Consider the following 17,455-nt stretch of genomic DNA (forward strand, 5'->3'; position numbering starts at 1 on the left):
TCTAATCCAACATGGCCATTAGTGGTTGACTTCAGAATGCACCCAGGTTTCTCCTGTCTCCGTATTCTAGTTCACTGATCTTAACACTTTCTACTGCTCCTCCTTGACATGCCATTTCGACAGTGGCAAATGGACTGAAAAAGGACAAACTCACAAGGACACCCCACACAACCAATAGCCCAGAACTCCCCAGACCGGACTCTACTGGAGGTGCAGGAAGGGCCCACCTGCCTCTCCCACCCATTCACACTGACCCTAGAGTGCTGTCTTCTGGGTAAGTTTACAATCCAGGCTGGGGCATTTTTGCATTTCTCACAGTCCAAGACCCACCAAAAACCACCAAAACAGTCTTTGAAACCTTAAGTCCCATAACAATTGTTTATTATAAAGATGAACCCTCATCCTCACGACAGGCTTATCGATAGGACTTCTGGTAGCGAGCACGGGCACCAGGACCACCAAACTTTTTGGATTCGCAGCGCCGGGGATCAGCTACCAACAGGGTCCGGTCATACTGGATAAGGATGTCTTTGATCTCCTTCTTGGAAGCCTCATCCACGTCTGGGAATGAAAAGAGAGTGAGAACTGAGAGAGCCATGGAAATGCCCTCCAAGTCTCTGGGGCTAAAGACTGGGCTGGGGGAGGGGCTGGTCCCCCACTTGCCACCCACCCGTCCGGAAGGAGCCATGCTCACTCACATTTCTGGTAATAGGCCACCAGGGCTTTGGAGATGGATTGGCGGATTGCTGTGAGGGAAATACATGCATGAGAGAGTGTTGTCAGCTTTGTGAAGGCCCAAGAATAGGGCCTTGCTCTCAGAGCCACCTCCCCACCACCATGCCCACAGTTCCTGGAACTCACCATAAATCTGGGCCACGTGACCACCACCCTTCACTCGGACTCGGATGTCCACCCCAGCAAATCGCTCCTTGCCTAGAAGCAGAACAGGTTCCAGCAGCTAGAGGAGCAAGGGACACGACAGGATTTTAGATGACAACCGGGACAGCTGAGTGCTACCTCACTGAGCACCTGACTCCTCTCTCTCCAAGTAACTTCTACCACGGCTGATGTAAGAGCACTTGACGAGGAGGAGGCTGACACTGCAGACCCCTCTGCATAGGCAGGGGAGCAGGGAAGATTTGAAGCCTGAGGAGAGACTGCTGAAGGCAACCTAAGCTGGGCCCTCCCATCTGTGTCCCTCTGGGGCCTCAGAAACCCCATCTCTAGCACTTGTTCTTAAGAGTGCTGGCACTTTAGTTCAACAAGGCCAACCTCTCCAGCCACCAAGGCTTTCAGAAACCATGAAAAGCCCCGTCCAGTGCTTTTTCTGGATTTCCCCCCTTGAGCACTCTGCCCAGCCCTCTGAGCATCCCATTTCCAAATTACAACAGTACAACAACCTATGCCATGCTCTCCCCTTCCAGCTCTAGATCTTTTGTAGGTGCCTGATGTTTTTGTTTTACCTGCTTTAGGTCTCAGCTCACAGATCCCCACCTTCATCTTCCAAGCCTGTCCCAATCCTTCTATCCAGGCAGAACCCCTCTCTGGGTTCCCCAATCTCAACCCAGACTATGCTGGAGCAGGGTCTAGTACTGAGTCCAGTCTGCTGCCTCCACTGGACTAGGGCCTCTGTGAGGGCAGGGCCTGGGGCTACCTGATCACTGCTGTGTCCCCAGCACTCAACACAGGCCACACAAACCAAAGCTTTGTATAACCAGCAGTTGGTAAGAGCACACCATAATACAAAGGGATCTCAGATACCGTCATATTAAATTCTAACTAAACCTACAACACAAATGTTATTTCTCAGAGTTAGAAATGATATGGACTTTTTTTTTTTAATTTTATTTATTTATTTATTTGACAGAGAGAGAGAGAGATCACAAGCAGGCAGAGAGGCAGGCAGAGAGAGAGGAAGGGAAGCAGACTCCCCGCTGAGCAAAGAGCCCAACGCGGGACTCTATCCCAGGACCCCGAGATCATGACCTGAGCCGAAAGCAGCGGCTCAACCCACTGAGCCACCCAGGCGCCCCGATACGGACTTTTATTACTACCTTGCACACCAGAAACTAACGTTGCATTTCAACATCAGTAAAATTAAAAAATAATTGGAACTAATAAAGTAAAAGCAACACTCTGAAAAAAACAAGTAAGTTCTCACATACACCAAGAAGCTTATACTGACAAACTACTCTATCCTCACAACAGTCCTTTGATAGAAATTATCCCTTTTATAAATGAACCTGAGAGAATATGTTACTTGACTCAAGTAACACCACAGGTTAAAAAAGGCAAAAAACCAGATTCTGCTCTTTCCATTCTGAGCTGAAAAAACTAAGGCCAAAACAGGGAGGGGAGGAACCCCTTTCACAGCAAAGAACAACAAACCCAAATTCTCTTCCTTTTCTTCCAGTATTTAACTATTAAGCACCTACAACAACCAAACCCTACTTTTAAACAAAATGTCTTAAGAAAGCAATTGATTTCTGTCTTCAGAGAATATATGCTCTAACAGGGAAAAAGAGAGGTTAGATCGTAAACACGACACACATCTGCCATTAATTTACTATACTATAAAAAACCAGGCCGCACAAACTCCCCTTACCTTGCAGTCCCCAAATGAGTGGGCTTCCAAATGTCCCAGTTTTTTTTTTTTTTAAGATTTTATTTATTTGACAGAGATCAAAAGTAGGCAGAGTCAGGCAGAAAGAGGGGCGTTAGCAGGCTCCCTGCTGAGCAGAGAGCCGGGACACAGGGCTCCATCCCAGGACCCCGAGATCATGTCCTGAGCCAAAGACAGAGGCTTAACCCACTGAGCCACCCAGGCACCCCCAAATGTCCCATTTTTGAAGTCACCCTTTTAATCTCCAAGTTTTCACTCTGTCCACTTTAATCACAATATCTGAACCCCCTGAAAATCCAACTCCATCTCCAAATGCCCTTTTTCCTTTTTAAAGATTTGACAGAGAGAAACATAGCGAGAGAGGGAACACAAGCAGGGGGAGTGGGAGAGGGAGAAGCAGGCTTCCCGCCGAGCAGACCGCCCGATGCGGGGCTCGATCTCAAGAGCCTGGGATCATGACCTGAGCTGAAGGCAGACACTTAATGACTGAGCCACCCAGGCGCCCCCCAAATGACCCCTTTTCTGTCCCCAACTCAGCTTCTAAACATCCCATTGTTGATACCAGATTCCCTCAGCTTCCAAGACCAAGGATTGCCAAGAACCCATTTATTTAAACATCTCTCTCTCTAAAGCCCTCCACTCAACCCGAACATCCACCCTCAATGCCAGCACCTTGTATTGTAGCGTGCGGGGTTCGATCATCTCCAGGGGCCGCCCATTCACCTTGATGAGGCCGTTGCCCCGTTTGCAGTGCGCCACGGCTGTGGCTGTCTTCTGCGGAAAGCGAGGGAGAAAGCGGAGCCACGTGAGCCTCGGTCCCCCGCTTCTATGTCGACCTCAGAACCTGCCCGAAGACCCTAGCCAACCCCGGCCTCCCTCCGCCTCTCTTATCAGGCACCCGGCCTACCTTGCGTCCGAAGACCTGCACGGACTGCAGAGGACCCTTGGACGGCATGGCTGGAACGTAGGCCAGAACTCCTCACCACGAGGCGCTGCAACCGGAAAAGGAAAATGCGGGGCCTCCCTGGCCGCTTTTCAGGGTCTGCGCAGGCGCTCTGAGTGCAGTGTCGCGACGGGAGAGCGCTTTACGGCTCAGATTGCGGCCAGAGGGCTGGACTTCGGAATAGTGGCGACAAGGTGGGTCCCAGGACCGGAGGAGGCGGGACCTGACGTGTGCGGGGTGCAATCGCGGACGAAGGGCGAGGGCGGGCTGTTCTTCACATTCTCGGTCCTCGCTGGCCATCGCTGGTTCTTTTGCATTTCAGCTCTTTGATAATCTCCCTCCGCCCTAAAATCGATTCTTACCCTCGTCTAAAGAGGCTCTTTTTACCCCTAGCACTGACCATACTCTGTGAACTCCATCCTGCCCTGTGGACACCCTTCTCCCCAAATCCTTCTCCGTCAGAACCCACAGCAGGAAGTCAGGATTTACAAATTCCGGATTCCGAACCAACTCCTCCGAGAATCATCTCCCAGAATCTTTCCTTTTAGCGCCCCTCAGAATCCACCTTTCATCAGAATTTCCTTCCTTTTAAAGTCTTCTCCCAGAATCCCACTCTTCAGAGCCCTCACCCAGACTTCCTCTTTCCCTGAATCTTTCTCCATTCAAGAGCCCCAGAATCTACTTCTGCCCGCAATCCACCTTTCCCAGAACAGCCCCGTTAGAATCCCCTTTTCACAAAATCTCTCTCGCTTTCAGAGCCCCCTCCTTCAAAATCTACATTTCCTAAGAATTCTTTTCCTTTCAGAGCCTCCTCTTGCCAGCAGCTGGCTTCCCCTTGATTTTCCACTCCTTAGAATCCCACCCTCCAGAATGCCCCCCTTGAGGGTCCCCACCCTAGAATCCCTTTCTCCAGGGTCTTTCAAATCATCTCTTCATCCCCTCCCCCTGCAAATCATCCTACTCTCCAGGCTTCTCCCCCACAGAGTTCTCTATCCCCAGTATCCCCCCCCATCCCATCTGAGGAACCTCAGGATTGAGTTGCCCCTTTGCTCCCCCAGACTCAGGATACTCCTTAGGGTCCCAGCCAAAAGGTTTCTCTCTCAGACCTGCAGAGAGCCCACAGTTTCTTCAGCTTCTCTGGCAGCCCTGAGTCAGAGGTCCAAAGTTCAAAGGACCATGGTGACTCACCTTGTGCCTGGAAGGTGGCGATGGGGTGGAGGTTGCTGGGCGGGTCTGTGGCGGGAGGGAGGATCCTCCAGCCCAGAGTCTAGCTCCAAAAGGGTAAGAGAGGGGAGAAGTGAAGGGAGGGGGCCCCCAGAGGCTGACTTGGGGGGGGCATACAGACAGATACACAGCACAAGAGAGACAGGCACACATGAAGGAAAAAGACAAAGAAGGGGCCAATGGAGAAGAGGAGAAAGAAGATAGACACAGGGTCAGTCACAGAATGACCCAGAAAACACAAGTGGCGGCGATTCGGAGGCAGAGAGGCCAGCCCTCAGAGAAAGAAGACGGACAGGTACATGGAAGCATGGAGATTCCAAGATATTTGAAATATGGAATACTTGATACAGAATTAGAAGTAGAAAGGAGAACAAAGACCCCCAAATATGCACCTGCAAACACAGATAGAGCCTAGCAGGGGTGTTTTCCAATGAGAAGACAGGCGGCGGGATTCAAGCACTCACACACTCGGTACTGCCTTATGGACCTGTTGGGGAGGGGGTTGGGAGGGGACTTCCCCAAATCCTCTAGTCTCTCTGGGCTGATAACTCCCACCTTTGCTGAGTCTCATATCTTCCTGTGGGGGTTGGGGGAGAGGTGTCAGGGAACCCTCTGACCTGGACCCACCCTGCTGTAGGATGACCATCTTCCCGCGGGGCTATTGGAGAACATTCCCTGAGTATCTGGGTTGAGTGGAGCTGGGCAGGAAGAGGTCCGGGACTTTAGTCTTCTAACTAGCTCTCTGTAATTCTTGCTTCCAGGATGCTGGGCTGGGACCAGAGAAAGCCTGGGCGGTGGGCAGGGTGCCCATGTGGTCACTCTGGACCATCCTCCTGCTGGTACGACCCTTGGGAGGCCTAGGATCACCCCTCTGTCCTCGGGAGCCTTTCTACTTCCTTGTTGCCATCATGAAGATGCTGGTGAGGAGGACGGAGGGGAAAGACTGGAGACAGGCAGGGAGGGGGTAGGGGGCATGCTCGAGGAAGGGTCAGGCTCCCCCCTCCAAGATCTGATTCTTCTCCCTACCTCAAATTATAGGGAAACAAAAATGATGGCACTCTCTACACACCAGATGACCTCTCGGTGAGTATTTCATTAGCTTCTTACTGGACCTTGGAAGTTCAGGGAGAATCCACTAGGCTCAAAACACATGTTGGGGGCAGGAGGCAGGGGTATGGTGTTCTGGCTGTCCAGCTGCTCTGACCCACCTCTCAGCCTTCACAGATACATTTTGTTCACTGTTATCTCCAAAACCTCTTTTTGTTTTTTGGTTTTTTTTAAGATTTATTTATTTGAAAGGGAGAGAGAGAGAGAGAGAATGCATGCATGCCCTTGAGCAGTGGGGAGAGTATTGCAAACAGATTGCCCGCTGAGTGGGGAGCCCCGACTCAGGGCTCTATCCCATGACTCTGAGCCAAAACTGAGAGTTGGATGCCTGACAGCCACCCAGGCGCCCATGCTATCCTAAGCACCTACTAGAACAGTGACTGGCACATAGCAACAAACAATGGTGATGGTGATGAGGATGACAGCTACATTTAGATAGTGATGCTTCTGCCAGGTACTGGTCTAAATGTTCTAAGTATGTTAGCTTATTTATTAGGGACACCATATAGGGATGTGCAGAATACACACTGCACAAGGGTCACGCGTCCACAAGAGCAGTATTCACACCCTGGATGTGCTCATCAATTTCTGGTATAGAGCGGTAATGTATCTTGTTCTAACAAAATCAGCACTTCCAAGTGTTTTAAGAAAGAAGTGTCATTTCCTAGGTAGAGGCGGGCATCAACCCTGAAGTTAGGAATTCTTCAGAGTTCTCTTTTACAAATGAGAAAACTGAGGGCCAAAGAGACGAGGCGGGTTGATTATCCCAGGTCATAGTTCAGAACTGGGGATTTGGGATCAGACCCTTGCTCAGAGACACCAAGTCACTCTGTCCCCACAGGTGTGTCCTGCTGAGACTCTAGGGTGCTTCCGGCTGGAGCTGTCTGTGATCCAGTTCGAAGAGGGCCCATCCCTGGGGATTGCCGTGTTCCGGCTACAGCGTCTGCTGGATGCACTGGGGTCCCGGCTGTGGGTGACTGGCCAGGGCCCTTGTCCACCCTGCGAAGGACATCCCCAGAGACCTGTCCCTCTCTTTCTGGCCAAGCTCTTGGAGTTATTACAGGGGGCATGTGCTCGGCACCGGCCCTCAGCATGAATCTGGGAGGACACAGACTGCCTGGTACTGCTGCTGGAGAGGCTTGTTGGAAAGAGGGGGAGAGGACGTGGTCTCTAGCCCCAGCTTCCAGTCCTAAGCCTTCTCCTTCTAGGCCAGAGGACTTCATGTGCAGTCCAAGGAGCCAAGGGGAAGAGGAGAGAAGGAGGAAGATAAGATCTGAAGCCTGAAATCTCTGGCCTCCTAGGGTGTGGGGGCCCCCATCTGGTCCTGTTCTCCCTCTCAGATACTCCCTCTTCTCTCCTCTATGAGGAAGGGACAAAGCATGGCACAGGTGTCTTCTAACCTAATCCCACCTCTAGAGGACAAGGGGAGTCTTGTACCTCAAGTCCCTGACTGCAAATAATTACCACCTGGAGAGCTTTGAAGTAATACTGATGGTTAGGCCCCATCCCAGAGATTTTGATAATTGGTCTCTGGCAGATTCTGAACACCATAGATTTAAAATCAACTTCATTGAGGTGTAATTTACAGATAGATAGCATACATTTTAAGTGTACATTTCAATGAGTTCTGACAAAGGTATACACATAGCCACATTTCCATCACCCCGGAGCGTCCCTCATGCCCCTTCCCGTCAATCTTCACCTCCAGTAGTAGACACCCACTAATCTGCTGAGTGTAGAGATCAGTTTTGCTTTCTCTAGAGTTTCATATGAAGGGAATTGTAGTAGGTACATATATCCATGCTAGTGTTTGGCTTCTTTCACTTAGCATGATGTTTCTCAGATTCATTCATGTGCTTATCAACAGCTTATTACTATCCCATTGTATAGATGCACCCCAATTTGTTTTATCCACTGTCTTTATGATGGCTATTGGGTTGTTTCCACTTTCCTGCTACCTTGTTTCCACTTTGCAGCTACAGTGCATCGCTCTCTTCTTGCATCATCTTCTGTACTGCTGGGGTTGAGCGTTGGGAACCACGGACACACCAAACTTCCTGTGGCGGGGAAATTACTGTTCCCTCTCATTCCTGCAGTAACATCAAAAGGCATTTTGTACGTGGAATCCTGTTTTGAAGAGCTGCTGTTTAAGGGAACCAAGCTTCCTTTAAGAAGGGGAAACATTGTTATAGAGCAACCAGGCTTTCCTCCCCACCCCCGCGTTGGTTTCAGTCTGGGATTGTTGGATCAGGGAGTGTGTGCTCCTATAGGCAAGCACGTGTGGTATACTCATTCCCTAGTAGCTGTCCTGTGAGCCAGCTGGTGGGCCAACTACACTATACTACCCTGTAACTAGGTGCATATTAAATTTCTGTAAATTGAATCCAGGTGTCTCAATGCTTATGCAAGAAATTTTAGCAATGTGTTTTTAAAGGTTTCTGATCTGTTTCTCCCTTCATCAGATTAATTTTTCCTACCTCTCTCTCTCATGCCCGGTCCTCTTTGCCACCGTCAAACAAATAATTACTAATATGTAAATTCACATGGACTTAAACTTGGGGATCTGTAAAGGAAAACAAGGGTTTTCAGGATTACCCAAACTTGGGGAGGAGCCTTAGTCGGCCACTGAGCAGTTAATTTTTTCTGAGCTTCAGATTCCTTGTCAGCAAAATGGGGATACTTACCTCCTAGGAATGTTTTAGAGGGTCTAGGAGATAAAGTCTGATGTCTTTGCTAATTCATTTCATTATTATTTGGTCATTCCCTGACTCCTCACGGCTTGACACACCTCATTAGTAAATTCAAGCACGAACTCCTGTAGCTGGAAGAGCCGGTTCGGAGAAGGGGAGTAACTCTACCCCTCTTTGACCTTCCCGAGATGTCGACTCCATGCTCTACGTTAAGACAGATCTGCCACGTTCAAGATGGCGTCCTGGAAGTGCGTCGCCGGAGATTAGCCCCAGAAATCTCGCGTTAGACGAGACCAACGAGTAGGTTCTCGCGAGAGGGCACGTCAGTCTCGGCCTGGCGTCGTGTGAACAGCTGCTGGTACCGAAGACTGAGGTGGAACCGGAGCGGTGAGGAGTGGGTCGGACGCTGAGGTGGCAGGATTGGGGTTCGCTGGGGCACAGGGAGGCTTAGAGCCCGGACTCGGGGACACGGAAGGTGGCGTAGAGGGTAGTCTTTCGGTCTCACGGTTGCCAGAACTAGGCTGCCGGAAGTGCGCTAAGGGATTTTTCTTCTTCCCGGGAACTGGCGGGGAAACTGAGGCTGGGGTGGGGCTCCTGTCCGGGGGACGCACTGAGGCCGCCGTCTTTTCCTGCAAGAGTAGAAGATGTCGGACAGCGAGGACAGCAACTTCTCCGAGGAGGAGGATAGCGAGCGCAGCAGTGACGGCGAGGAGGCCGAGGTGTGTGGCGGGGACATGGTGGGGAGGCATCGCGTCTGGGACAGTACCAGGGCAGAAAGGACCCTGTGGGAGCTCAGAGGAGATCAGAACGAGCTCCGGCCTTTGGGAGTTTCCAGGTTGTTGGTAGTGATAGAGAAGTAGGCAAGCCTAAGTCAGGCAGAGGGATAGGTGCGGGGTGGGGGGGAGCAGGGATGCCCCAGGTACAGTGAAATAACAGGTGATGTGTATAAAGGACCTGGCCTATAGCAAGCCTCATTGTTAGCTCTTATACTGGGGTGTGCGCCATCATTTCGGAAATATGTTTTTAGTGCCTGCTGTGTACTAGGCACAGTTCTTTGTCCGGGGGCTGCATCAGTAAACAAAATAGATTTTGAAAGTCTTTGCCCTTGTGGTCATAAATAAACATAACTGATAAGTATATCCTTTAGTAAGGCAGAGGGTACCCTGGAGAAATGTAGAGAAGGAGAATAGGGAGTCTTGGTCAGTTTTAAATAAGGGGAGTCTCACAGGTGATGCTTGAAAAAAACGTTGTGGGATGTGAGGGAGTGAGTCATTTGTGGAAGAAAAGTGTTGCAGTAAGGGGAAGCAGCACGTGCGAAGCTGGGAGCATGTCTGCATGTTGAAGAAAGAACAAGGAGTTGAGTTTGGGTGGTCAGAGTGAGTGCAACAAAGAAATAACAGGAGCCAGATCATATAGGATCTTGAAGGTTCTGGTGAGGAGTTCGTGCTGATTGAGTGTGGGAGAGCTGTGAAGTTTTGGAGTGAAGAAGGGGTGTGATCTCATGTTTTGAAAGGGTCACTCTGGCTTTGGGTCTATTGAACGTTACTGTTTCGGGAACCAAATAAACATTTCCTGGGATATATGTGACTTTAAATATTCTGCTATTAACTATTTTCTGCTTTTGCTTGTTTCTGACTTGTTTATTAAGTAAATTTTTTAAAAAGATTTTATTTATTTATTTGACAGAGATCACAAGTAGGCAGAGAGAGAGGGGGAAGCAGGCTCTCTGCTGAGCAGGAAGCCCGATGCAGGGCTCTATCTCAGGACCCAGAGATCATGACCTGAGCTGAAGGCAGAGGGTTTAACCCACTGAGCCACCCAGGCACCCCTTATATAAATGTTTGAGCATCTGCTGCTGTGTTCCAGATTCTTCCAGGTGTTGGTGAGAGTGGAGCCAGGCAAATCTGCTTTCACGGAGTTTACACTTAGTGGGCAACAGTTAACAAACTAATGAAGAGATAACTCGATGATTGTAGATAACTCCTTTAACCTCTGGAAATGTGAATCAGTTTTTTAAAGTTAGTTGCCAACACTTGTAAGGGCTACTTCATGTAGAAATCGTGATTTTTCTGCTTTTTTGGAAAAGAGAGAGAGTCCAGCAACCTGAGATCAGCGTTGTTCTGTCCAGCAGGTCCTTGCTCAAGAAGTATCAGCCTGCTGTGGAATGGGAAATTTTCTTCAATTCTGGTATATATCAGTTGCCATTTATTATCATACATACCTTAAGGAGAATTTTTTTTTAAAGATTTATTTATTTATTTATTTGACAGACAGAGATCACAAGTAGGCAGAGAAGCAGGCAGAGAGAGAGGAGGAAGCAGGCTCCCTGCTGAGCAGAGAGCCCGATGCAGGGCTCGATCCCAGAACCCTGGGATCATGACCTGAGCCGAAGGCAGGGGCTTTAACCCACTGAGCCACCCAGGCGCCCCCCTTCTGGATAATTTAAGTAAAGGAAAGATTTCATGTACTTGTGTCCTGGGAAGTGTCAGATAAACAGAAAGTACCATGGGTTTCCTTTGAGCTGCCCCACTTATATCTTTTCTTGACCTCTGTAGGCATTTGGTTGTCAATCCTTGTGCCCTGTAGCGAGTCCTCAGCTTCCAATGAAGAATTAGAGGAATTGGGAAGCCATGGTGGGGGTAAAGCAGGTGGGAGGATGCTAGGAAGGGTTTCTTTTCTTTTCTTTTCTTTTTTTAGATCTTTATTTATTTATTTGACAGAGAGAGATCACAAGTAGACAGAGAGGCAGGCAGAGAAAGAGGGAGGGAAGCAGGCTCCCTGCTGAGCAGAGAGCCCTATGTGGGCCTCGATCCCAGGACCCTGAGATCATGACCCGAGCCGAAGGCAGCGGCTTAACCCACTGAGCCACCCAGGCGCCCCCTAGGAAGGGTTTTTGTTTTAAGCAGTAGAACTGGGTTCTTGGTCTCTCTGACTCATGGCCTCAGGGTGCTGCATGTGGTTAAATCCTGGTGTTAATGAGACCAGAATCCCAGGGTCCTTTTCCTGGCCAGGACTTCTGGTTTGCTGTGTGCAAATGTCACTTCCTCAGCACCACACCAGGCTCATGACTCACCTGGCAGGAGGATATAGTGAGAGGCCAGCCAGATATGGGACTAGATAGGCTTTTTGGACAGCCAGACGTTAGCATGTCCTTGAAGGACCAGGCTTTGTGGAACGGAGAAGGTAGGGATGGCAGATGATGAGCCCCTGTTGGGGGAATGATCTGTTTCACCATTCTCAGCCCCAGTAACCTGCTCACTCATTCATTGAACGCATGTTCCTAGAGTTTCTATCATGTTGGGATCACTGGTTCCCTTATGGAGCTCTCTGTCCTGGGGTGAAGATAGTTTTATATACAGATGGTTCCTTCAGGGGATTGTGAGGATGAACAGTGGAAGAGCACATTCAAGCCCCAAGATAACACAAAGATAGTAATGGGAGCCCTCACCTCAGGGATTGGGGAGCCAGGTTTGGAGAGAAGGTTTTGCTGGGACTGAGCCAGTGGAATGATGACAAGGTTCATTGAAATCAGGCTGTGGTCCTGTTGTGGTTTGAGTTGGTAAAATGTGGGACATTGTGGATTAGTCAGGAATATATACCAAATGTCTTTCAATTGTCTTCTGTTCTCATCCCTGGACTGGGTGTTGTTGGGGACTCATCAGTGCCTGAGTTAAACTGGGCCTTGCTCTTAGGGAACCCAGGTGGTCAAGGCTGTAATGGAGGAAGCTAGAGGATATGCCTGATTTTGCTGGGGTTAGGGGATAGGCATGACCTCCTGGAAGGGAGGGGGATACTTTGATGTAAGAGTGAGAGGCAAAGGAGAATAGCTTTTTTTTAGAGGACTAGCGTGAGTGATGGATAGCACCAAGAGAGCTTGGTACAAGTGGCTCAGTGTGCCTGGGACCTAGCATTTGGAAGGGGGAGCCCAAAGAGGCAGGGTGAGAGGGAGAGCAGTGGGTAGACTGTGTGCTTCTAGTGTAGGCAGCTAGGAAGTTGGTTCTTTACCTGAGGGCAGTGGAGACCCATGGCCATGTTTGAAACAGACTATAGGGTTGGGGGTGATGGGAGGTGCTTTTAGGTAGGAGAACAAGCCCTTAAACCACATTGATCCATCATGAGTTATTTGCTGTATAAGTTACACATCCTGTCTTTTGATTGGATCATGGAGAAAGTTCGACTTTGGTACCACTGTGCCTTGAACACTTTTCTGAAATTTGCTTGCTTCCTTGTTTTCGGGAGAACAGGCTTTTGACTTAGAGCCTGCAGCCTGCAACAGTATCATGCTAGGGCTTAATAATATGCTAGGACTTAATAATATTGTTTTGCTTTTATCTTTTTTTTTTTTTTTTAAGATTTTATTTATTTATTTGACAGAGATCACAAGTAGGCAGAGAGGCAGGCGGGGGTGGGGTGGGGGGAAAGTAGGCTCCCTGCCAAGCAGAGAGCCCAGTGCAGGGCTCCATCTTAGGACCCTGAGATCATGACCTGAGCTGAAGGCAGAGGTTTAACCCACTGAGCTACCCACGCGCCCCTGCTTTTATCCTTATGGTTACTTGTTGCTTGTGACAGGCTAACTTTAAAAATGTTTTTACTTCTGAACTATTTCAAAGTACGGAAGAGTTTCTTTGTTAATCTAAATGAAAAGGTGAGTGATTTAGAGAATATATCAGGTAAATGAGTTGTACTGATGTGAGCTTGGCAAGAGGGCCTGAAGTTAGTGAAGAAAAGATTGAAGTTTGGGATCACATTTCCTTTTGTGACTGGTTTGGAAAAAGAGCTTAGAAGTCAAGAGACCAGAAGTGCTGGGCAAGGGGCTAGGTTTTAGAGAGGGCAGTGTTCTGGCCCAGGCTATGGGCTGTAGGGATGGAGAAGAAGGGACAGATTGAAGGGACAACTTTCCAAAAACAGGCCAAGAGTTTGGTGCCTGTTAGAAGCCAGAGGGAGCCAGCACAGGTCTGGGGGAAGACATTGAGGTCAGTGTAGGGACGTGAAGTGTGTGTAAGGCTTAGAGGACATCTGGGGGAGCCATTTGTGGAGGGTGCTGACACATGGGGGCCTCTAGTTCCGGAAGAGAGTGTGAACTGGAGACAGATGGGGCATCACCTACAGAGACAGGAGCTGAGACTGGGGAAGGTAAAGTGGCCCAGGGGGAGAATGTGTGCAGCGAGAAGCACAGTGGATCCTGAGCTGAAGCCTGGGGATGGAAGCCAGCACTGGAGGGAGAGGGGCTTACAGAGGATCAGCCAGAGCAGTTGGAGAAAAGCCAGGGTAATGTGCTGTGATGGATGCTAAGGGAAGAGCTTTTCTCCAGGGAGGGAGGATCAGTGGTGTGAAGTGTTTTGTAGGTAAGGAGTAAAGATTGTTTATGGAATTAGCAACAAGAGGCAGGCAATGGCCTTGGGGAGCAGTGTAGACTGGAACTAGAGATATAGGAATCATTGTCACAGAGACACCCACCAGCCAAGGGAGCGGATGTGATGGCCTAGGGAGTTGTAGGGTGGAAAAACATGAGGGTCAAGGACCAAACTTCATGGAGCTACATTTACAGGCCAAGGGGAGGCTATCAAGGAGGTCTAGTGGAGCAGGGGTCTGGGCCAGCTCCCAGGTATCAGTTGGATGGATGACACCCAACCAGTGCTCTCACTGAGATGGGATGGCTAGCAGAGAGGTCCAGCCAAGGGGGCAGGGGAGTGTATGCAGAGCAGGGGGGGTTACGACTAGCCAGGCAGAGGTGGCATCAGATTTGGGGGTGGGGAGGCTTGGTGTCTGGATTTGGGGGTACAGAACCTTGTGCCCCAACCCTACCTGACTCTCCAGGTTGAGGAAGAGCGGCGGAGTGTAGCAGGCAGTGAGAAGGAGGAAGAGCCTGAGGAAGAAGAGGAGGAGGAAGAGGAGGAAGAATATGATGAGGAAGAGGAAGAAGAAGATGACGACCGACCTCCCAAGAAACCCCGCCATGGCGGCTTCATTCTGGACGAGGCTGGTATGTCTCTGGCTAGCGAGTGCTGGGCAGAGGCTGGACTTCACCTTCAATTCTATTCCTTGAATGTACTTTTTTTTTTCCCCCCTGTGTTGGTAAATGTCAATGCCATAGTAGTGGGATAGTGCATGGAACCTCCATGCCCCGGCAGCTGGCAGAATTAAGAGCTTAGTACCAGTCTTGTTTTGCTCCTTCCTCCTCACTCCCGCTCACTGCTAGATGATGTCGAAGCCAATCCCAAACATGTAATTTTGCCCTAAAATATTCCTCTTCATATTCCTAAAACGTCAGTCCTTTCAAAATATGCTATTAAAATACTGTTAACCTTCCTTTAAAAACCTGAACTCTGAGCTTGTCGTGAAAAGCTCCAATGACCAACATGTGGCCAGGAGAGGGTTGTGGAGGCTGACAGGCCTGGGTCCCTCCTGGCCTGTCTCTGCTCTCTTCTCCATGTGGCCCTGGGTGAGTCGCTGTCCGTCTCTCAGAGCGCCTTTTCCCTTCCACACAGGGGGACAAACAGTCCTTTGCATTCCAGCAGGGATATTTTGAGGATTTGGGGGGCCGAGCATGTAAAGCACATCAAGTAGATGTCCGCCCAAAGTGACATGCCCAGCCCAGAGCAGGTCCTCCAAAATGGGGGTTATTTATTACCATTCTACAGGCCCATGTCATACTTTATGTTCTGTAAATTGCTTTTTCTACTTTTCAACGATTGTGGAGGAGCACATAACATAGATAATGTAGATTAAATGAGTTAATTCACATAAAGAAAGTTTTCTGAACAACTTTTGGCACCTCAGTGCTCAGTAAACTTTAGCTGCTATCATCACCATCATCATCCTGGAAATACCCATTTTTTCCTCCAATGGCTACATAATATTTTTCCATAATTTGGGTTTTTGTTTTGTTTTGTTTTGTTTTTAAGATTTTATTTTATTTACGAGAGAGAGCTTGAGAAGAGGGAGGGTCAGAGGGAGAAGCAGAATACCTGCTGAGCAGGGAGCCCAGTGCGGGACTCAGTTCTGGGATTCCAGGATCGTGATCTGAGCTGAAGGCAGTCGCTTAACCAACTGAGCCTTCCAGGCACCCCTTAATCTGTTTTCTAACCAATGTCTTACTAGATATTGAAGTTTGTGTCTTTCATCACTACAAGCAGCCCTGCTGGGAACACCTTCCTATGTATTTAGACACAAAGACACAAGTTATTACCTAGCCTGGGTGTTCTGAACCTTTTTTGTGCTGTGGCTCCCTTGGTAGTCTGGTGAAGTCGGCAGACCCCTTCGTAGAACCATGATCTGAAATGCTCACGGGAAGAATAACATAGGATTCCAAAGAGAATAATTATACTGAAATACAGGACCTAAATATTTATAGAACGTGTGGGTTTTGTCATGAATGCATTGAAATAACAAGACTTAATAGGGTCTGATAAAAATCTAATTTTGAAGTAGTGATGAGTGCAGATGACATTTTGAGATATCAGCATCTGTAGTGTGCTGGAAAATACTAGAGTTTACTGCTAACGTTATTGTGATATATTTCCATTGTTTGTAATTGACATGAATGTGACTTTTCAATTAGAGATAAGTGAAAATGTATTTTATCTGTCATGGATCCTGAAAATTTTCTACATGCTAAAGTCCTATAAGTCAAACTCCTTGGCAAAGGAGATGCACATGGCTTTAAAGCCTTTCGATGTCTGCAGCCAAATATTGGCCCTGAAAAGATCCTACCCCCAGCAGCCATCCGTGAGGGCACTTGCTCCCGACACCCATGTCAAGGAGAGCCACTTGGAATGCCATCGGCCATTTTCATGAGACCTCTTCCCTAAGGGAGAACCAGGGAGCAGATGGGTGGGACATGCTCAGTGCAGTCCTGGTCCTCCCCTTAAAGGCTGAGGGGAGGGAGTCCTTTCTTTGAGAAGGGATCTTAGGTAGTAGAAGGGATAACATGCTGTGTGACAGATGTGGACTGCCAGGGACAAGCAGGCACTGGTGGTGGGAGCGTGGTTGGGCACTGCATGTGGGAAGGCTATGCGGAGGTGCCCATTGACGTTTAACAGGCAGGGACCCTTTGATCCAGAAGTTCTTTTTTAGGAATTCACCCAGCGATTAAATTCTCAGAAGTGGGTAAAGACACAAGATAGTTGCGGTAGTCCCGTTTTCAGTTGTACTTGTCTGATGACCTAAGTATAGGTTGATGGTAAGGGCCTGGGAAAATGAGTTATGGGGCGGATAGTCTGATAGCAAATGAGGCTTGTGCTCCTGTGGAAGAGCCCCGGGCTGGTAGCATTGCTTAGAAAAAGAGGAAGGTACCAAACAGTCTTAAAAAGTTGTACTGGGGCGGTTGGCGGTCGGGCAAGGGTTTAGACGCACTTCCCCCATGTGCTTAGGTGATCTTTAGGCAAGAAACTGCTCACAGAGTTGCGTCTGGGGAAGGGGACTGAGTTGGCAGGGGCTAGAAATGGGAGGGAGACTTCCCTGCACACGTAGCCTCTGAATGCTTTGGAGTTTTTCGTCACGTGCGGGTATCGCTGCTTAGTTTTTTGAGTAATATTCGCTACATACAAAAGAGCATGAGAAACACAGTGAGGAGGTTGGGTGCATGAGCCCTGGAGCTAGTCTGATTCTCCGGGACCAGCTGAGAGGCTCTGGGCCAGTTAGGTCCCCTCTCTGGGCCTCAGAGCCCTTAATGGAAAATCTGAACGGTGCTGGGATCAAGGATTCCGTGAGGAGTCTGTGGCAAGTGCTCCCAGCAGAGCAGGGCACACGGGACACTCAGTATGCATTAGGGTCACAGGTGTGAAGGAATAATAACACCAATAGGTTGTGAATCGTGTCTTTAAAAAACATATGTATACTGGTCTTAATACTTTGGAGGGAATTTTC

The 17,455-nt window shown here is 49.0% G+C and overlaps 3 protein-coding genes and 1 long non-coding RNA gene across 7 annotated transcripts in view; 2 read left to right on the forward strand and 2 right to left on the reverse strand.

Moving 5' to 3' along the window:
* Positions 1–364: 364 nt before the first annotated feature.
* RPS16 (ribosomal protein S16) lies at positions 365–3,690 on the reverse strand. The gene is made up of 5 exons (XM_059153571.1): positions 3,531–3,690; positions 3,296–3,397; positions 862–958; positions 699–746; positions 365–561 (listed from the first exon to the last, which is right to left on the reverse strand). Exons 1-5 carry the CDS (start codon positions 3,576–3,578, stop codon positions 416–418), a joined length of 441 nt encoding a protein of 146 aa, XP_059009554.1. The 5' UTR covers positions 3,579–3,690; the 3' UTR covers positions 365–415.
* Positions 3,691–3,846: 156 nt separating this feature from the next.
* Positions 3,847–8,280, forward strand: LOC131818840 (uncharacterized). Of its 2 annotated transcripts, none has more exons than XM_059153569.1 (4): positions 3,847–4,847; positions 5,552–5,710; positions 5,829–5,873; positions 6,739–8,280. In XM_059153569.1, exons 1-4 carry the CDS (start codon positions 4,437–4,439, stop codon positions 6,991–6,993), a joined length of 870 nt encoding a protein of 289 aa, XP_059009552.1. In that variant the 5' UTR covers positions 3,847–4,436; the 3' UTR covers positions 6,994–8,280. The 2 variants fall into 2 exon arrangements, with proteins under 2 accessions (XP_059009552.1, XP_059009553.1); XM_059153570.1 differs by lacking the exon at positions 3,847–4,847 and adding an exon at positions 4,860–5,085.
* LOC131818843 (uncharacterized) lies at positions 7,448–8,818 on the reverse strand. The gene is made up of 2 exons (XR_009348949.1): positions 8,582–8,818; positions 7,448–8,062 (listed from the first exon to the last, which is right to left on the reverse strand). It is a non-coding gene; the product is annotated as an uncharacterized LOC131818843 (long non-coding RNA).
* Positions 8,819–8,832: 14 nt separating this feature from the next.
* Positions 8,833–17,455, forward strand: part of SUPT5H (SPT5 homolog, DSIF elongation factor subunit) — a 28,481-nt gene continuing 19,858 nt past the window's right edge. For 2 of the 3 annotated variants that reach the window (XM_059153566.1, XM_059153568.1), the window contains exons 1-3: positions 8,833–8,974; positions 9,229–9,306; positions 14,405–14,570. In XM_059153566.1, coding sequence (XP_059009549.1) covers positions 9,232–9,306; positions 14,405–14,570 — 241 coding nt within the window. In that variant the 5' untranslated portion in view covers positions 8,833–8,974; positions 9,229–9,231. Of the gene's footprint in view, positions 8,999–9,228; positions 9,307–14,404; positions 14,571–17,455 lie in introns of all 3 variants that reach the window. The other variant, XM_059153567.1, reaches the window with a different exon arrangement.

This window comes from Mustela lutreola, chromosome 16, assembly GCF_030435805.1.
Source record: "Mustela lutreola isolate mMusLut2 chromosome 16, mMusLut2.pri, whole genome shotgun sequence".
Taxonomy (NCBI): Eukaryota; Metazoa; Chordata; class Mammalia; order Carnivora; family Mustelidae; genus Mustela; species Mustela lutreola.